Source organism: Trachypithecus francoisi, unplaced genomic scaffold (assembly GCF_009764315.1).
Source record: "Trachypithecus francoisi isolate TF-2019V2 unplaced genomic scaffold, Tfra_2.0 Contig00141, whole genome shotgun sequence".
Lineage (NCBI taxonomy): Eukaryota > Metazoa > Chordata > Mammalia > Primates > Cercopithecidae > Trachypithecus > Trachypithecus francoisi.
Genome location: NW_022680489.1, coordinates 154,266 through 173,114, shown reverse-complemented (window position 1 = coordinate 173,114; position 18,849 = coordinate 154,266). Strand labels below are relative to the sequence as shown.

The following is an 18,849-nucleotide window of genomic DNA, read 5'->3' as shown; positions in this document are numbered from 1 at the left end:
TTAAGACTCACCTAACTTACTTGATCTTGGAGTTTGGCTTTTCTTACAACGGTCCCCCCTGAAGTAAATGTCCACGTAATTTACAACGGTCCCCCCTGAAGTAAATGTCCACGTAACAAAGAGATCCCAAGTTCCTCTTGATAACCCAACTGTTTTAAATCACAAGAGGCACACCAAACTCGCTGGCTACTGGAGTTTCTTGCATCGGCTCGACATAAGAATTCACCCCCGCCTCCACTAGAGGGTGCTCCTTCACTGGCCTGGACCCATCCCTACACTCTGAGGTGGCAGAGACAGTCACATTGTTAGGCCAAGGTCTATTTTTCACCAGGCACCAAAAGCAGATGTGTGAAGAAAAGTGGTCATGTGACAACATGCAGTCTCAACGCTCCTGGATGTCCAGACACACTGGCTGCTGTCCACCAGCTCCAGGTGGTAAAGAAACTACCTCTGCAATTTTTATTCCAAACTAGAGAGAACTGGCTCTGAAGGTGCATGAGAGTTCATCAAAGCCAACTAGTCAAATGTGGAAAGCATTGGTGCACACCATGAAAAGACATCCTATCGGTCCACGCATGATGGGTGTGGGGACTTGTGCTTCCCAGAGTTCAAGAACAAATGGCTCAGCTGCTCCCTGCAGACCTTCCTCCAAAGCGTGCTGTCTGGCAGGATCCTTGGGTGCCTGGGGGACAGGACAGCCATGCTGTCGTAGTCTCAGAATCCATTTTATGGATTACCAAGAGCCCCGTGCTAGGTCCCTGGCACCGCAGCGGTGCTGGGTGTAATGGAAATGTCAACGTGAATCCCCAGGGTTAGACAGATATAGGTCTAAAGATGCCGCAACGCCTCAGTCCACCCTCCAGTCACTGCTTGAACTCTGGCAGGGCCCCAACCCATTTTAGGAGTCACAGATCCCTCCTTCCTTGGAAAGCTAGGGCCGTCTGGCCCAGAGGGGTAGGAATAATGGAGATTTCATCCAACCAAAAGTGTGAAATCACCATCCAGGAACCTCAGTTAATCTGTGACAATTAAGAAAACTTACCAAAGGGGAGCTATATACCACAGACGTGCCTGAAAAGACCAACATGACTACAGAGCGGGAGGAAGGGGAACAAGGGAGGTGAAGAGGAACACAGAAAGGAAGGGAAATAAGACAGAAGACAGTTCAAGCAACAAGAAACTAACAGAGCAGGTGGGGCAGGACAACCAAAGGTGGGGTTAATACCGAGCAGGTTTCCAGTTCTGAAGGATTTTGAGTGTCATTTTATGTCTTGCCATGAAGCTACTGTGCCCAGAGCTGGTAGGGTTGGCAAGGCCTGTGGTAAATGAGAAAATACACTAACTAGGTCTTTTTGGGACTTTCAGTGATTAATCACGTTAGACAGACTTCAAGACAGACTGGCTTTATACTAAATTCCACAAGACAGCTGGCATTAGTACAGCCTGAATCCAGGGCTGGTCAGAGAAGGAAAAAGATTGTACTCCCTGAAAACAGAGTGTTACAAGGATAAACACTACAGATGTCTCCACGGTGGCATCTGCCCACACTGGCTGGGCAAAATGGGGGCCTGGCTGGCAGGTGCTAATATATTTCAGGGAAGAGAAGGGAACCAAAGAATTAGAGATACTAAAACTAGAGCTGAGACTGTAACTGGAAAATCACAAATCTTTGCCTACAGCTACTTTCTAAGAGGCAAAGGCCCACAAGGCCTGGGCACAGGTGCCAAGCCCCAGTCTCTGAACCTTAAAAGCCAACCACTCTATTAACAACTAGAAAAAATCAGTGACTAGGGTCAAGACTGAACACTGCCAGGGAATCACACTGGCCTCACTTCAGAAAGGAGAAACACCCAACTGCAGTGTGGAAAATCTTGTTATCGGCAACAGCATCTTGTTTCCCCTAGGTAGCTGCTTCCAGGGAAGGGTGTCAAGTATTGACAGTTAGTCATCTACATGTCACTGGAGTATGGGGGAGGTGGCCAGGAGCACGTGAATCGACCTACTGTGAGATCGACTACATGTGAGAAAAGGAGGCTTCTTTCCTCTCCTTTTCACTTTTGCTCCAGCCTATCAGGAGCCAGAAAGGCCAGATGATGACAAGGTGTGAACCGTGTGGACAGTCCTGCACGCAGGGCTCACTGTGGACACCTTCCCAGGGCATGCATCAGTTGTGTGAACAAAGCCACCAAAGCCATTCTTTCCCTCCCCCAGTGACAGCGAGAGTGAGAGAGACAGACCTGGGACTTCTTTCATTTCCTAAGCACCGCGTATGGTGGTGGCACTAGCTCCCCCTCCAAGATGTCACAGAAAACAGAGCAGGTTGGAAATTAGATCACAATCATCCCCAAGTGTCTTCACAGTTCAGACAGGCACACATTTCAAAAGGTGGCCTCTGGGCCCCCCTCTCTCTTTCACGCATACACGCTTGCAGGCCGTGGGAATGCTGTTCAGCCACTGAGTGTGGCTGGCTCACGTCAGGTACTGCACCACGAGGAACATGACCACACAGGTCAGCAGCATCCCGCCAATCATAAAGTACTTGTCCTGGAAAGCCCGCTTCTCGATGAGCCGCATCACTGTGTTGGACAAGCCCAGCATGTTGGCAATGTCAAGGATCTTCTTCTGAGTCCCCTGGGGCAGAAGAGAAGAGAAAAAAAAACAAACATCAAGTCGCTTTACCAAGGGTGGGGGAATGCCATCAGGAGATGGAGCTCTGCCAACATTCTCTTGCATGCCCAGAATACACAGAAAGCAGTATCAGCCAGAAATAGAGCCACTCTCATGTGGTCGACTGATTTCTGATCAAGGTACCAGAGCAAAGCAAAGTGGAAAGAAAAGGCTTTTCCACAAATGGTGCTGGAATGACTGGCTATGTAATATCATAGATATGTATTTTATATATATGTCTCTCTCTTATAGATATGTGTGTAAAAACTGAACTCAATTCACATTATATATAAAAATTAATTTGAGATGGGTCATAGAATTAAACATAAAAGCTAAAGCCACAATTAAAGCTTCTAGAAAAAAACATAGGAGAATATCTAAAAACTGCAAACAGACTCATCCCTATAACCCCAGCACTTTGGGAGGGGTGGGTAGGAGGATTGCTTGAGGCCAGGAGTTCGAGATCAGCCTGGGCATGCAGTGAAGACGCTTTCTCTACAAAAAACAAGTTATCCAGGTAAGGTGGTATGCACCTGTGGCTCTAGCTACTTGGGAGGCTAAGGTGACAGAATCACTTGAGCCCAGGAGTTCGAGGCTGCAGTAAGCCAAGATCACACCACTGCACTCCAGCTTGGGTAGCAGAGCGAGGCCCTGTCTCAAAAAAATACATAAATAAATACAGACTGAAAACAATGGTGTCATTAATCACAAGATGAATGAACAAATTATGGTATACCTGCACCAATGAAATACTGTTTTGCAATAAAAAGTACCTGACTAGCAACATGGAATTAAATAGGTAACAATGTGAATGAACCTTGAAACATAACCGGGAGGAAGAAGCCACACAGAAAATAGTAGTATGAATACCTTTACATGAAGTTCAATAACAAGCACACCTCATCTATGGTGAAATAAATCACAACAGTGGTTGCCTGGGGCAGAGGGGTCAACTGACTGGGAAGGGGTCCGAGGGATCTTTCAGAGGTGATGAAAATGGTCCAGGCCTTGATGGGAGTGTGAGTTACAAAGGTTGATACATTTGCCCAAATTCACTGAACTGTAAAAATATGATCTGTACACCTTACTGTCTGTAAATTATATCTCAACAAAAATACTTAAAATTAGTATATTTTATACTAAAAAAAGAAGGCAACATCAAAAAACTTGTCCTCGGCTCTCTAGTTCCAATAATCCTTGACACCAACCCATTTACTTTGTAGAGGAGAATCTTTGAGGTTTCTTCTGAGTACAATGGGTGGGTCAAGTCCATATTTACAAGAGGGTCTCAAGTGGGAAAGACAGAAAGACACCAACACAATGACCTAAAACCCTTCTATAAATGGCATCACCCACCACCAAAACAAAAGGGCATTTTATTCCTAAACCAACAACCCAAACCATCCAGCCTGTCCTTCCCTACTGCTTTCTAATTTTCAGCTTAAAGCACATTCAGTTTCTTAGTATGTAACAAGTATAAGTGAATGCCAGGGCAGACCCCAAGTCACTCAGCACACATCACCCACTGCAACTTGTATGAATGGCATCTAACCTCCTGCCCCATATCTTTTTTTTTTTTTTTTTTAATAAATACACATTAATGAGCAACTGAGAGAAGCAAAGAAAGTGAGATCAACATTAGGCATCATGGACAGGAATCCAAAATCTACATTCTGCCCAGACAGCAATTAACAAGCCTCAGCCAGAGAAATTACAAGTCAAACTTCACTGCCTTCAGAGATCAGAGAAACGTATTTTTTTCCCAAGAGAGAATACAATCAGACTCTTGCTAAAGTCCTGCTTAGCTCTGAACACACAGATGATTTCATCACCGTATGAGACTAAGGATCAACCTTCTAAATCACTTGAAAATGACCATAAATTTCAAAACATGTATTCATTTTCAGCCACAAATTGGCCCCAGTCTTCAGAGTGCTTCGGCCTAGCCCCTTCATGCCCTCTCCTATGTTCCTTTCAAATGGCGTAGGTGGAAAATCCCTGACAGAGGTAGGGTGGGAAGTGGGTGAAGGGAATCAAGAGACAAACACCAGGCTGCCACAGGTGTGCAGAGGAAAGTGATGAGAAACCTCAAGTCTCAACCCCCAGCCACCTCACAGGCTTCCCCTCTGCTATCAGTGTGGGTGGCAGGAGGTGTGCAGACGCCCCAGTGCTGCCAGACTGCAGTGGGAAGCTGCATGTGCCTTAACAGGAAGCTCTAACCCCCACTGGCTCTTCATCATGTGACATGGAGTTTGGTCCTAAAAGGTCTCTACTGTTTTTCTGAGATATGAAAAGGAGAGTAGCAGTTTTCTAAAGAAAGGGCAGACTAATCAACACATATCAGTTCAGATCACCACAGGTGGCTCTCATGAAAGGGGAGCGCCCAGCAGGCTGTTGGAGACCACCCTTCCAGGCCATCTGAGACACTGCAACTGTCAGCAGGAGGCGAGTGTCACTTGCAGCTTGCCTGACCCACTCCCCCGTAGAGATGGCAGGGACTGTTCAGAAACGCACTGAAGTCCCGTGGAGCTGACAGGCTCAACGTGGTCCAACAAAAACTAAGATAAAGCTCACACTTCCGAGTGACTGTTTCTCACAGCTCAGTGGCTGGGAGTGCTTCATTCACAGGGGACCACACCCTGATAACACACAGAACCTACGCCCTATTATCCATCAGGGTTGATACAGGAAAAGGGCAGAGGCTGAAACATCATGACTGACATCAGAGTCTGTGTAATGTTTCTGTAAACCACTCCCAGGACTGGAGTCTCAGCAGTGCCAACTGGTCAGGGCTTCTAGGAAGACTTGAGGCTAGGGAGTGAAGAGTCGCTGGGATCACCAGCATGGGTTTTAGAAGCTCTAGAAGCTTCTAAAGCTCTAATCTACTGCAAACAACCAGGCAGCCCTAACACTGCACGGTGGGGATTCAGTTACTGAAATACAAAAGGTTTTAGTTATAGGGCAGTCCACAGTAGGGGTCCTAAGGGAAAGCCACCTTAAAGTGAGGTACCAAAGGACAGCCACATCTTCATTCTTCCAAGAGTAGATTCTGTAACACAATTTCTCAGCCTGTGATTGGACTCACTTTCATGGTAAGTTCAGTAAATGGGAAAAGACCTGGATAATAAGACAGGCCACTTCATGGTTTGTTTCAAGCACTGGCAAAGGAACTGGGTACTTTCAGGCTCACAGTAACTCAACTCCAACAGAAAGGATCCCAAATGCAAGTGCTCTGTCTTGTCATCAAAATATTACAATTTTGAGGACACGTAATCAAAATATAAACACAGTTACTAAACTATTGGATGAGGCTAAAACAAGAGGCCTTCTCCCTGTCCCCCAGCAGGGACCCCACCTTCAAGGTCAGTCTCTGGGTCCTCAGTCCATCTAAAATATTGTGCCCATCTAAAATGAGGTCATCCATGCCGTGGTGAACTTTCTGGAGGGAGGAGTTAAACTGCAGTGATTCATCCATTGGTATGGTGGTGTCAGAGTCCTGTGAAAGAAACACAGGCACTTGATTAACTTTACTTGTCAGTCAGCTCCTGGGGTCTGACTGCTCTGTCTTTTGGCCAAGGCCAAGCCAGAACAGCCAGAGGGGCTGGCGCAAGCATCAGCGGACCCTAACGGATAATAAAAAGCCAAGCAAAGGCCTGGGGTGGCCTCTGTCCACACAGAAGAGGAACTTCCTCAGATCTGTCACTCTCCAAATGAGTTCCACTCCACAAATAACATTAATTCCAACGATCCTGGTCTCTGTATCACTGTCTCCTCTTAGGAAAAGCTATTCCTTCAAGACCTCATTGGGTGTCTCCTAAAGGCTTTCTCTGACTACTAACCTAGCTTGTCCCAAATGTTCCTTTCCTTGGCTTCCCCTTAATGCAATGTTAAATGTTTGCTTGTGTCCTTTAGCTATTTTATCTATAGTTTACCTCTCCAAGTAGACTGAGGATTAACTAAGGATAGAGGAGGCTGTGCTTCTGCATTTTCTATATATATACATATTTTTTGAGACAGGGTCTCCCTCTGTCACGCAGGGTGGAGTACAGTGGTGCGATCTCAGCTCACTACAATCTTAGTCTCCTGGACTCAGTGATTCTCCCACCTCAGCCTTCTGAGTAGTGGGACCACAGGTGCATGCTACCATGCCCAGTTTTTTCTTTCTTTCTTTTTTTTTTTTTTAATATTTTTGGTAGAGACAGGGTTTTACCATGTTGCTCCGGCTGGTCTCGAACTCCTTCACTCAAGCAATCTGTCCGTAGGCCTCCCCATTTTATAGATGAGAAAATGCCCAGAAAGGTAGAATAACTTGTCCAAGATCACACAGCTGGTAAGAAGTCCAGTGGAGGTGGAAATCTGGGTACTGAGCGCACGGCCCGCCCTGTTACCCATACTGTAGAGAGAAACACCAACATCCATCCTGGTGGCTCTACTTTTGCACTGAAAGTGGACTATAGACAGGAGCCAAGTCCTTACCAGTTGTGAGAGTGTTCCCTTCTCTTTTCTGCCAATCACAAACTCTCCTGCCAAGTAGTGCTGGGGTTTGTTTCATGTTTTTTTTGAGATAAGGGCTCACCCTGTCACCCAAGATACAGCGCAGCCTTAACCTACCGGGCTTAAGTGATCCTCTCACCTCAGCCTCCCGAGTAGCTGGTACCACAGGCTCATGCCACCATGCCCGGCTAATTTTTATACTTCCTGTAGAGACAAGGTCTGACCATGTCACCCAGGATGGTAAACTCCTGAACAATCTGCTGCCTTGGTCTCCCAAAGTGCTGGGATCACAGGCGTGTGCCATTGTGCCCCGTTCTACTAGTGCTGTTTTTACCACCTAAATCCCAGTTTCAATTGTCAGAAAAAAAAAAAAGTTATGCCACTGTTTCTTTGCTGCTCAGATTTGGAATCATTTTGCACATGTGCGTTTTCAACTGCCCCTGCTAACAGGGGAGGTCCTCACAGGTAGGCGTCAGGTCTTTTAATTTCATCATGTGCTTTACTCCTTGTGCCTAAATTAATCAGTGTTCTGCATACAGCTAATGCCTAGTGCGTCAAAAGACGCTGGTGTTTGAAAGACTCAGTTAGAGACTTCTCTTCAGTGATTTGACAAACACGAAATGCCATTTACATACAAATCTTTCTTACCCTCCCATCTAAAACAGTATGGCTGATGGGCCATTATTTCTCAGAAAAATGTATTATAGCTCCAGATGGTAGAATGACCAGGAAGAAGTTTCATCTGGCAAGTCAATGTTTATTAAGAACTGACTGTATGCACAGCATCACACCAGGCTGGCAAAAAACAAAATAATCCTAAGCGATCATCCTTGGTCTAAAAAAGGCCTGAATACTACAGTATTAATGATCTAAAATCCAAACATCTTTTAGTGTGTCTTATAGTTCATTACATTTTTGAACTGTTAAATACTGTGACTTGACTGGTTAGTCTGGGGAAGCAAAAACAACGTTGGCACAGCCTGAAGCACTTGGGGAAATTTATTGCAAAGCAAGGATGCAGCATTGAGGGTTAAACATCTACAAAGCAGGAAATGATGTGAATTTTAACAACAGGCTTAGAAAGCTAACATCTCTTTAGAAAATAATCCTCTGTAAAAAACAAAATACAAAAAGCCAAAGCACACTTCACTTAGTGGAATATATTATGCAGGACACAGAAAAGGCCAGTATGTTCTACAGCCATGTGCAGGAAACGATCTGGTTAAGACTAAAGGGCAGGGACAATGGGTTCTGAGAAATCAAACGTGCACACCAACACACTTTCAGACAGACTCAGGCAAGCAGTCCATCTAGCCCTACACATCTGTTAACAAATTCCTCCAAATTGCTGCTCAGACTAGGGGCAAAAACATTTTAATGCACCTGACACTGGAACCACACACATACTCGGCATAACGGCAACTGCCCGCAGGCAGCTTTGAAATGCTGCCTTCTCTACAAATGGCCTAGGTTCTAATCACCTGTCTCTATCTGATCAGAAAAACGTTTCCACTATGTGAACTTCCACCTTTCTGTCTCAGACCAGTCCAACCAGGTAATTTTCACCTCTGCTTATTCCCCTTCAATTTAACTGCTTCAAGTTTTTGTCTTAGAAAAAGGGATTCTCTGTCAAGGTCTAGCCTCTGTGGCAATGCACAAAGTTCCCGTCATTTCCAGTTGGTTTCCTCATCATCAGTCTTCTTCAGACACTCCCCAAAACAGATGGCGTTCAGAGATCTGAACACCAGCCCCCACAATCTGTCAAATGCAGGCCGACCCTCACCGCAGGCCTGGCTTACGTTAGTGGTGAAGGTTCGAGACAGAAGCTCTTCTCGCTGTCTCTCCTGCTGCTCCCTTGCATGGCGCCGATGCTGGAAGTTTCTGAGCGCAGTCTGCAGGTGCTGGACATCATACTTTAACTGGTCGACCCGACTGGAATTGATGGAGAGAGAGATTAAATTCCAGGAACTCAGGGCAGCAGAGTCTGAGCGGGCCAGGCTTTGTATTCAGGAAAGATGGCATTTCCTTACTTCTCCCTATACCACCCCACGCTATACCCCACCACCACAAGATCTGATTTTGATCAATGATGTTGAAAGTAAAGAAGTAACGTGTGGTTAAAGCGAGATGGTAGCACACAAGTTTCTGGCAGCTTTACTTCAGAATCTGTTGCTCTCTGATTCTGGATGCGTGACAGGGAAGAGGGGACAGGAAGCAGGCTCGCTGACCTCTTCTTGACCTTCTATGGATTATATCGCTCTCCTGGAAGAAGCCCAAGGGCATCTTTGAGGTAAAGCATCCACAAAGTTTCATAAAACTTTTGGAAACAGGCACTGGGGGTGGAGTAGCGAGGGTGGTTTCATTTTAATTTCATGGTGGAGTATCAAACATTAGATCAGCATTTCATTATGGGTGGACTGATTCAAGTGATTTTTCATTTCAACCCAAGAAAAACCCAGCAGGAACCAAAGAGCAGAACAAAACTCCATGGCAACATTAGGCTTCAAGTGGCTATGGGTCTAGTCAGAAAAACAGAACTGGAGGCAAAATTTCAAAATGACACCAAAGGGGTCACAAGGTTTCTGAGTTACAAACCTCACCGGCTATTTATTTTGAGGCGCATCACTCAGATACAATTGTGCCCTTTGGGGGGGCTTTTTCTTTGCGTAGTCGTAGTTTTTCAACATGTACGTGGGTTTTCAGAATATTCTATCGCCTCCCCCGCAGGAGAAAAGCCTGTCTTGCCGGGCCTGAAGTAGCAGTGCCATGCCAGAGGTCAGCACTTACAGTTTGGCATTTTGCCTTTTGTTAGGGGGTTCCTTGCTGGACAAAATCTCCAGACGTTCTAGACGGCTGAATATCTGGTCTATGCTTGCTTGGATTTCGTTTTCTACTACTGTACAAAAAAGAAAAAAGAATAATTGCTGGAAAAGAGATAGTGAACTTAAATTAGAATAAATTACAGATTTTTTTTCAATATCCAATAAACTAGAACTACATATTTCAAAAGGAGAAAAATGTATACACTAATGAATAACAGAAAAAATTCAACTTATGCCGTAAATGTTGTTTTGAAAAAAGTACATGTATATAGTTGTTAATGACACAACAATGCCAATTTTTTTAAAAAGCTGAAGGTAAATCTGTAGAAATAAATTTCCTACCTTTAGAAAATAAACATGCAAAGGTTGTACAAATAAATACTTTAAGCTAAATTTTCTGATATAGGTCTCTTTTCCTTTGGATTTCTCAGACGTGGATTATAAATACCTAGTAAAAAGACTGCCAATTGAATTCCCTATAATAATAAGTTTTTTTTTTAATTAAAAAAAAAAGCATAAAGGAAGGGGAAGATTAGTATGTGAAACATACAGAGGAGAGCTCCCTTAAGGCTTTCTGTAAGAATGGGTGGGCTGAGCAATGTTGATGTCCCCAAAATAGACCAAATATCAATAGGAAAGGCCCAGGAAAGAATCCACAGAGGTAAAGAGATATGATAAATACGGTCATTTTCCTTATCCCTTTCGATAAGACAGTCTAAATGACCTCTTTCCATTTCTAATCATGTAATGAGATTGCTGAGAAGGCAAACAAAGTCCAATGAACAAAAAAGCTAAACTGTGCACAAAAGAAAGCATCCAGACTGCTTCTTGCCCCATAAAGAAGTGACAGCAGTGACACTGCCCCTTCCTAGGCCTTTGTGCCCATAGTAAACAAAGACAGTTGAGATTAGAACAAGGTGGGGCACAGAAAAAAGAACAGAGTTGCTTTTGAAGCTGTGAAAGGAGATGTGAGAGAACAGGAGGAATGGGTCCGGAGGGAGCCCAGCAGTGGGGTGGGTAGGCAGCCCCCGCAGGTGGTGTCCATATGACTGACTCAGAAAAAAGATCTTTCCTTAGAATAGAAAAAAAATAAAAAAATAAAAAAACAAAAATCCAGCATGCTTCTCAAAAGAAACCATGCTGTGGGAACTAAACTAATTAATATTGCTGCTCGTTTCTGAATAATCCTCCTAAAAAGCCACAGTTCTCAGCTCAGAAGAAATGGCCAATTCCAGTTAAACATCTCTGAATTTTTATGGAGTACATTCCTCTAAGGACTAGGTAATTAGATTAAGACAGATGGAGGCAAGCGCTTCCATTCCCATAGGGCCATGTCAGGTTGAGTGGAGGGGTAATGGGGGATAAGACTTGTGGGATTCCAAAGGGCACACTGAGGGAAATCAGTGATTTTGCCATAGGGTTTTTCTGTCCACCCTAACAACAAAACTCATTCCACGCTGAATCATTAAGCCCCCGAGGCAGAGTGCAGTCAGGAAACCCAGCCCATTAGCACCCTGTCATCAGAGAAAGGACTCTGGTCTCCACAGTTAATTACTCACTCTGCACAGACTGCTTGTCTGCCGTCTCCAGGCGTCCCATGCGAGACTGGATCTCGTGGACCTGCCTATCAAAGGAAGAGGGAGGAAATGAGTGAGACAGGAGTAATCAACAGCGCTTCAGTCAGAAAAGACAACGTTTCTGATGCCAACATGTAACTGATCTAAATTGACAGCATCACTGAACTGTAAAATTTGTATGTGGCACTTTAGGTCCCACGTTTTGGCATGGTTTCTAATACCTTAACTACTAATAATAACACTGATAGGCAGATTATGGGTGCTTACCATATCCAAGAGACTCTGCCAAGTCAATAACCCTATGAGGAAAGTACTATTATCATCCTCATTTTATAAATAAAACTGAAGCCCAGAAAGCTTATGTAACTTGTTCAAGGTCACACAGCAAGTGATAAACCTCGAACTGGACCCAGCCAATCCTACTTTCTGTTCTATGACCTAATGTGCTAAGCACTGGCCTGTACTAGGAAGAGTCAAAGGGCAAGGGAGATAAAAAATCCTTGTCCTTGAGAAACAACATAATTAGGAATGACAGGCTGGACAGGCATGAACAAGCCCTGGGAATATTCACGAGAAAAGCAATACACATAAGTATAAACAAACAGAAAGAGGGGTAGCTCTGCACAGTGGTGTCACAGGCAAGCAGACAGAGGGGTGGGGCTGAGAAAAAGAAACCAGGTAAGTTTTGTGGACTGAGAAAGTTCTGAGCATCACTGTGAAGAAGGGAGACATCATTTGGCGAAGGAAGATAGAGAAAATTGATATGCAAAAATTCATACGAGACATGTGGATTACAAGCAGGGTGGGCTGCCTGAAAGAGAATCAGGTCAGCGGAAGAGGATGGTGAAGTGACTCACTGGAGGAAACCAGTCAAAGGAAGACCCTGAAAGATAGGGACCTCCTGTTTGGTAAACATCTTTCCCTGACAATATCAAGGAAAGAAGGAACTGCCATCTCATTTGGAAATGCAACACCGTACCCTGGATCTGGGTAACACTCTCTGGAGGCTTTCCAGGGCCTGGCCAAGGTCATCCTCAAGACCCCCTTCCTAGTGGTCCTCCATGATCAGTCCTTGGGATCCTGCTTATGCTGGCCCCACCATCCACTTCCTGTGCTCACAGTGGAGGTCTCCCCAGGTTAGGGCCCACATGTAGGGAGCCTGCTGGACTCTTACATCATCCCCAACGCTGGAGGAAAGGTCAGCAACCAGTCTCCATCATGAGCACTGCAAACCAGGACTCCAAATTTACCAGTGCCAGCCAGGCACCCAACTTCGGCTTCAGCTTGTGCCCAGTCTTTACCAGGGCTTCCCTGTGGCCTCCAGACACGCCTTCGGGCACCAAAAGAAGCTGGGCGAGCTGTGAAATGACTCCCCAGGGTGCTCCTAGGCAAGACCTGTGGCCCTGAGAAGCAACTAGAAATCACTGCTAGAGTCCAAGACCAGACCGTTGCTTCCGGAAAGTAAGTCCGGGATATTCTGGGATGATGTGGGGGTATGGAGGTGTCGGGGCTGATGCAGGAATGCAGCCTCAGGTAGCCGACATCTGAAGCAAGGCAAACAAGGGAACAGGTATAGGGGACCGGAGGGTAACGGGGATGAAAGGAGAATTAGGACTCTAAGGAAGTCCTGACGCAAGCTGTGAGGTAAATTTTCTTTTTGTTTTTTTTTTTGTTTTGTTTTTTGTTTTTTTTTTTTTTGAGACGGAGTCTTGCTCTGTCGCCCGGGCTGGAGTGCAGTGGCCGGATCTCAGCTCACTGCAAGCTCCGCCTCCCGGGTTTACGCCATTCTCCTGCCCCAGCCTCCCGAGTAGCTGGGACCACAGGCGCCCGCCACCTCGCCCGGCTAGTTTTTTGTAATTTTTTTTTTAGTAGAGACGGGGTTTCACCGTGTTAGCCAGGATGGTCTCGATCTCCTGACCTCGTGATCCGCCCGTCTCGGCCTCCCAAAGTGCTGGGATTACAGGCTTGAGCCACCGCGCCCGGCCGTGAGGTAAATTTTCAATGCTGATTTAATAGAAAAATCTGAAAGTTCATAATATCAACATGAACAGTGACATAATAAAAAGTGGGGAGGCAAAGAATAGCCAAGACCACTCTGAAGAAGGAGGGGGAGAAATGACTTGTCCAACCAGTCATTATGACTGTAACAATGGAAACAAGATGGCGGCAGTGCAGGCACAGATGGACAAGGAAAGGCAAACCCTACCGCTGGCCCAGGAGGAAAGAAAGAGCCCAGACACAGCCCCACGTATTTGGGAGCTTTTGAAAGAAGGGACTACAATAAATGCCAACAGCTCCGGTTTGTTATCCGTACAGAAAAAGGACACCTCGGGTAACACAGAAAAATAAACTCAAGCTCACTTAAAACCTAACTGGAAAAAGCAGAGCTTTCAAACTTTCTGAAGAAAATACAGGCGTGCATAAATGACCTCGGGTTACAGAAGGATTTCTTAAATAAGACAAAATCCAAAAATTACCCGCCCCTACAAAACCCACAAACCACAAAGAAAAAGACAGATACATCTGACAACATTAAAACAAAAAACTTCTGTACACCAAAGCCACAAAATAAACAAATACATGAACAGCACAGACTGGAGAGTATCTGCAGCAGATAACAAAGGATTGATGTGCAGAAAATAAAGAATTGTTACAAATCAATAGGAAAAGTCAAACAAGGCATTTTTTTAAAAAAAAGAAAGGGCAAATGACAGGAAAGAAAACCCAAATGGTCAATCAATATACAAAATGACACTCAACTAGGAAAACACAAATGAAAAGCAATGAGATCACATTTCTTTAGCCCATCAAACTGACAAATATTTTAAAGTTTGGGAACATATGCATTAATAAGGAAATAGGGAAACTAGAACTCTCATACCCAGCTGGTAGGATTATAAATTGGTAAAACACTTTAAATGCTTTCTGACAATAACTAGTAGAATACAGCATGTGTCCATCCTATGACCCAGCACTTTGAGGAATGTGTCCTAGACAGCTTCTGGGATACCCTGAGGAGATGTAAATGGCAGGGATGTTCATCAAAGCACTTTTGTACAGGCCCATAATCCACTGACTTTTCCCATCAAATCTCTATTTACTTTGAACCAATTAGAGAAGATGTAGCTAATAATACAATTCCAGTCGCTACATTTCATGCTAAGAAAAGATAAATGTGGCAGGGCGCGGTGGCTCAAGCCTGTAATCCCAGCACTTTGGGAGGCCGAGACGGGCGGATCATGAGGTCAGGAGATCGAGACCATCCTGGCTAACACGGTGAAACCCCGTCTCTACTAAAAATACAAAAACTAGCCGGGCGAGGTGGCGGGCGCCTGTAGTCCCAGCTACTCAGGAGGCTGAGGCAGGAGAATGGCATAAACCCGGGAGGCGGAGCTTGCAGTGAGCTGAGATCTGGCCACTGCACTCCAGTCCGGGCGACAGAGCGAGACTCCGCCTCAAAAAAAAAAAAGAAAAGATAAATGTGAAACAACAAAGCCAAGTATGAATGGCAAGGTGGGAACTACTAATATGCCAAGCGCAAAATCTGTCTCAAACTAAACTGGGAATTCTGAAAACACAACATGCTGCAAGTCAATAAGAAACAGGTGATACACAAGCAAGACTTGGGAGAATGGCCATGAGGAATGCCCTCTCTAGCATGGGGTCCATGGTGGGCTTGGGTGATAATTTAACAAATCAGAGAAATAGTAGCAAGTAAGCCAGGGTCACTCTAGCTGTCTTTTAAAAAGGTTTACAGAAGATCTAGGAAGAATTTTTTAATAGAAGTGTTTTTTAAAAGTTCATGAAACTACTCACCACCCCCCACCACCCCATAACATCCACTTTACATCCAGGCTGCCTCTGACCACTGTGAACATGAAAACACTATGTAATCTATACAGCATCATGTAACTTTGGTGTTAACTTTACTTAAAAGTAATGGCAACAATCTGGTTATTTTCATTTCACTCACTTTGCCTTTACATTTTGCTCATTAAAAGGCAAAATTTATCAAGGAAAAACACGGTCTTGAGATAAGGTAACAGTTCTTAAGCCCACCTGTTCATCAAAACCACCTGGGGAGCTTGTTAAATGTAGTGCTTCTTGTTTCCTGGACATATGATAACGTCCAGGACAGGACTTTATCTTGGACTACATAGGGGACAAATGTGGTCGCCTTTACAACCATTGGGATCTCAAAAACAGAAGCTTGGCTATTAGCTCCTCTATAAAGTTTACCTAAAGTAAACATTTAAGTGTAATATGTTTATTCTGTTTTTCATCTTTTTTCATTCATTCGCTGTTCAGGTAGATTCAGGAGTTTTCAAGTAACTTTAAAATGTCAATCCAATTCCAATGTATTCAGTGTATTCAGGGACATGGCAAGAGATAACCACAAACTGGGTTCAAAGTTCCAGTAAAATTAGTATGTTCAGCTACTGTTGGGTCAACTCAGCTATAATTGCTAATTTCTGCAGTTGCGAAAGTTCATTGCTGGTGCTCACTGGACTCCACGTGTTTCCTGTGAAAGTCATTCAGTCACCAGTTCTGTATCATGGAACTGAAAGGAGCCTTACAGTTTAACCAGCCCAAACTATATCATTCTACAGATGAGGAAAAACAAAGTAAGGAGGTCTAGAACCAGAACTCCCACTCCTGGTTCACCACTTGAAAGGAAAGACAAATACTGCAGCATAAAAGAAGGTGAACTCCTCAAGGGCAGGGCTGTGCTGCCAGCACGGAGAATGGTGCATAGCACACAGTAGGTGCTCAATAAATATTCAATGAATTAATGAGTGTCGGGGTAACAGAGGGCCTAATAGTTGTGGGGCAAAGCTGGCCCCACTGCTTGTTTTGATAAATAAAATTGTACTGGAACACAGGTACATCAATTAGTTTACATATTGTCTATGGCTGTTTTCCCAATATAACAGCAGAGTAGTCACTATAGAGACTGTATAGTCCACAGAGCCTATAATATTTACTATCTGGCCCTTAACAGAAAAAACTGGCAAGCTGCTAGAGTTCAAGGGTGCACTGTTGGAGGCCTACAGAGTTCACCTACACTCCACACATCTTGTTTGGAGTACCATTTAGAATTCCTCTTCTGAGCCATGCAGTTTTCTCTGAGATTAGCTGCACTGAAAACAGGTAGTCTAAGACTCTCTAAACAAAATTATTCTTGAATATAAAATGGGTCATGGCCTCCTTGGCAACATCTTTTAATTAACTAGATAAGACCATATATAACAGATTAACTTCAAGGCACTACCATGCCCATTGTGCCCCGGGATTGTGAAAGATCTGCCCTTTCTTAGTAACATGAACATAATTGCGTTTCATTTTTTCTCTAAATTACTCACAGACTAGTTTAAGTCCCTTCCTATATGTTTATGTGAGAATAGGGCTCCCCCGTGTAAAAGAAAATTCTGTCATTACAAAGTAGGTTCTGTATTTTCACCCACACAAATGAAACACTTCATCGCCAAAATAAAAGAAACCTGTAAACTTAGAAAATGAAAGAGAAAGAGGATCTTCACCCTCTTATTCCTAATGCTTCAGGGCATTTCATTTCCAGGCCTCGGGAGTGTGAGTTTAAGTGTTTTAATCAATAAAACTACAGCATAAGTTTGACAGTTCTCAATAGGACAGGCATATACCTCAATAAACTGAGAAGAGGATCTAAAACAGATACTTCCACACCAGAGTTCATAGCAGTATTATTCTCAACAGCCCAATGGTGGAAACACCCAAGTGTCCATCAACAGATGAGTGGGTAACAAAATGTGGTAGATACATAAAACGGAATATTATTCAGCCATAAAACGGAATGAAATTCTGATAACAGGCTAAAATATAGATGAACCCTGAAAACATTAAGTGAAATAAGCCTGATACAAAGACACATTCTGTATGACTCCACTTATAAGTATCTAGAATAGGTAAATTCATAGAGTGAAGTAAAACAGAGGTTACTAGGTGCTCTGGAAGGAAGAAACGAGGTGCTACTGATTAACAGGCACACTGTTTGGGATGATGAAAAAGTTTTGGAAATGGATCGTAGTGATGTAAGTTGTGTACGTACCCAATGTCACTGAATTGTACACTTAAAAAATGTTAAAACAGTAAATCTTATGTTGTGTATATTTTACAATAAAAAATAAAAATCATAAAATTCCATCCCCCAAAACAGGGTAAAAATCATAAAATTCTGCCCCCTCCCCCCAAAAATAGGGTAAGTATGCCCTCCATTACCACATTCAACTACGTATCTCAGCAAGTTCCAAAAGTGCAGGATGATGCGAATAAAGGACACTATCAAGGAACTTAAGTCATGAGAAGCTAAATTAAAATTTGACTTTCTCAGCGATAACCTGTAACCAAATACTATTAACAAGTAATGATAGCGAATGCTACGTGGACAGCAATTTCTTTGTACCATAAAAATGTGGTCTTTAGTATAAATCGAATAAGAATGAAAATACTTTCCCGTACGTGCCTTGACTCTCCAATTAAACAGTACACTCCTACGGCCAGGTGCCGTGTCTCCTCTCAAGCTCTACCAACCAGGAGCACCGAGTTGACAAGTGCTGGACAAAGTTTTATAACCTGCAGGTGCCCTTCACCCAGTCTACCCAGCAGGTAGTCACGGACTTGCAGACCCCAGGAGTCATCGGCCCCACGTCTCCAGGCCCCAGGCTGAACCCACTGTCTGTGTCTGACCTGGGCCTCCCGCCAAGGATTAAGCACTTCGGAGGCATCCCCAGCAGTGCCCTGGCGGAAAAACTCGGCCTCTACCCTGGCGGACGTCCGAGGCCCCAGCCCCGGAAGCCAGCCTCATCTGGCCTAGCGTCGTCTAGCCCCTGCCCGCTCCCCAACCGGCCCTCACTTGTGCGTTTGCTGGTACAGGGGATCCATGTCGCCGGCCGGGCCGGCCACCGCTCAGCCTCTGGCTTCCTCTGAACACGTCCTCACGGCCCCCTTCCGGTTTCCGGTTTCCGGTCGCAGGACCCTCCCTCCCCTACCGGCCAGGGCTGCCCGCAGGCGCGCCTTACTAGCGGTGGTTGCGAGATGAGAGAAGGGGAAGGAGAAATGAGGCCGGCGACGGAAGGATAAGTGTAATCACAGGCTCGGCTTTACGTGAAGGGCAAGGAGGTGTAGATGTTCGCTGAAAGCTAGCCTCAGGATTCAGTCAGGCATTAGGAAGGACAATCGCGGGATACTCATGAGAGGTCCTCAGAGCAAAGTTGAAGGCGAGCAACGGACATCTGCTCTTCCCTGCTGCAGAG

At 44.6% G+C, this 18,849-nt stretch overlaps 1 protein-coding gene across 5 annotated transcripts; it reads right to left on the bottom strand.

Moving 5' to 3' along the window:
- Positions 1–446: 446 nt before the first annotated feature.
- GOSR2 (golgi SNAP receptor complex member 2) lies at positions 447–18,577 on the bottom strand. 5 transcript variants are annotated; one of them, XM_033183957.1, is made up of 7 exons: positions 18,450–18,577; positions 11,543–11,607; positions 9,949–10,057; positions 8,961–9,093; positions 6,023–6,163; positions 2,526–2,631; positions 624–682 (listed from the first exon to the last, which is right to left on the bottom strand). In XM_033183957.1, the coding sequence occupies exons 1-7, from the start codon at positions 18,476–18,478 to the stop codon at positions 624–626; spliced, it is 642 nt and encodes a 213-aa protein (XP_033039848.1). In that variant the 5' UTR covers positions 18,479–18,577. The 5 variants fall into 5 exon arrangements, with proteins under 5 accessions (XP_033039680.1, XP_033039769.1, XP_033039848.1 ...); XM_033183615.1 differs by lacking the exon at positions 624–682 and having other exon boundaries at positions 2,235–2,631; positions 18,450–18,576; XM_033183702.1 differs by lacking the exon at positions 624–682 and having other exon boundaries at positions 2,235–2,631; positions 18,060–18,497.
- Positions 18,578–18,849: the final 272 nt, after the last annotated feature.

Coding starts and splice junctions, on each gene's coding strand:
- GOSR2 (XM_033183957.1), bottom strand. CDS start 18,478: ATGGATCCCCTGTACCAGCAAACGCACAA. Junction 10,058..11,542: donor AGACAAGCAGTCTGTGCAGA/GTGAGTAATTAA, acceptor TTTTTTGTACAG/TAGTAGAAAACGAAATCCAA. Junction 2,632..6,022: donor CCCAGAGACTGACCTTGAAG/GTGGGGTCCCTG, acceptor CTTCTGCCCCAG/GGGACTCAGAAGAAGATCCT.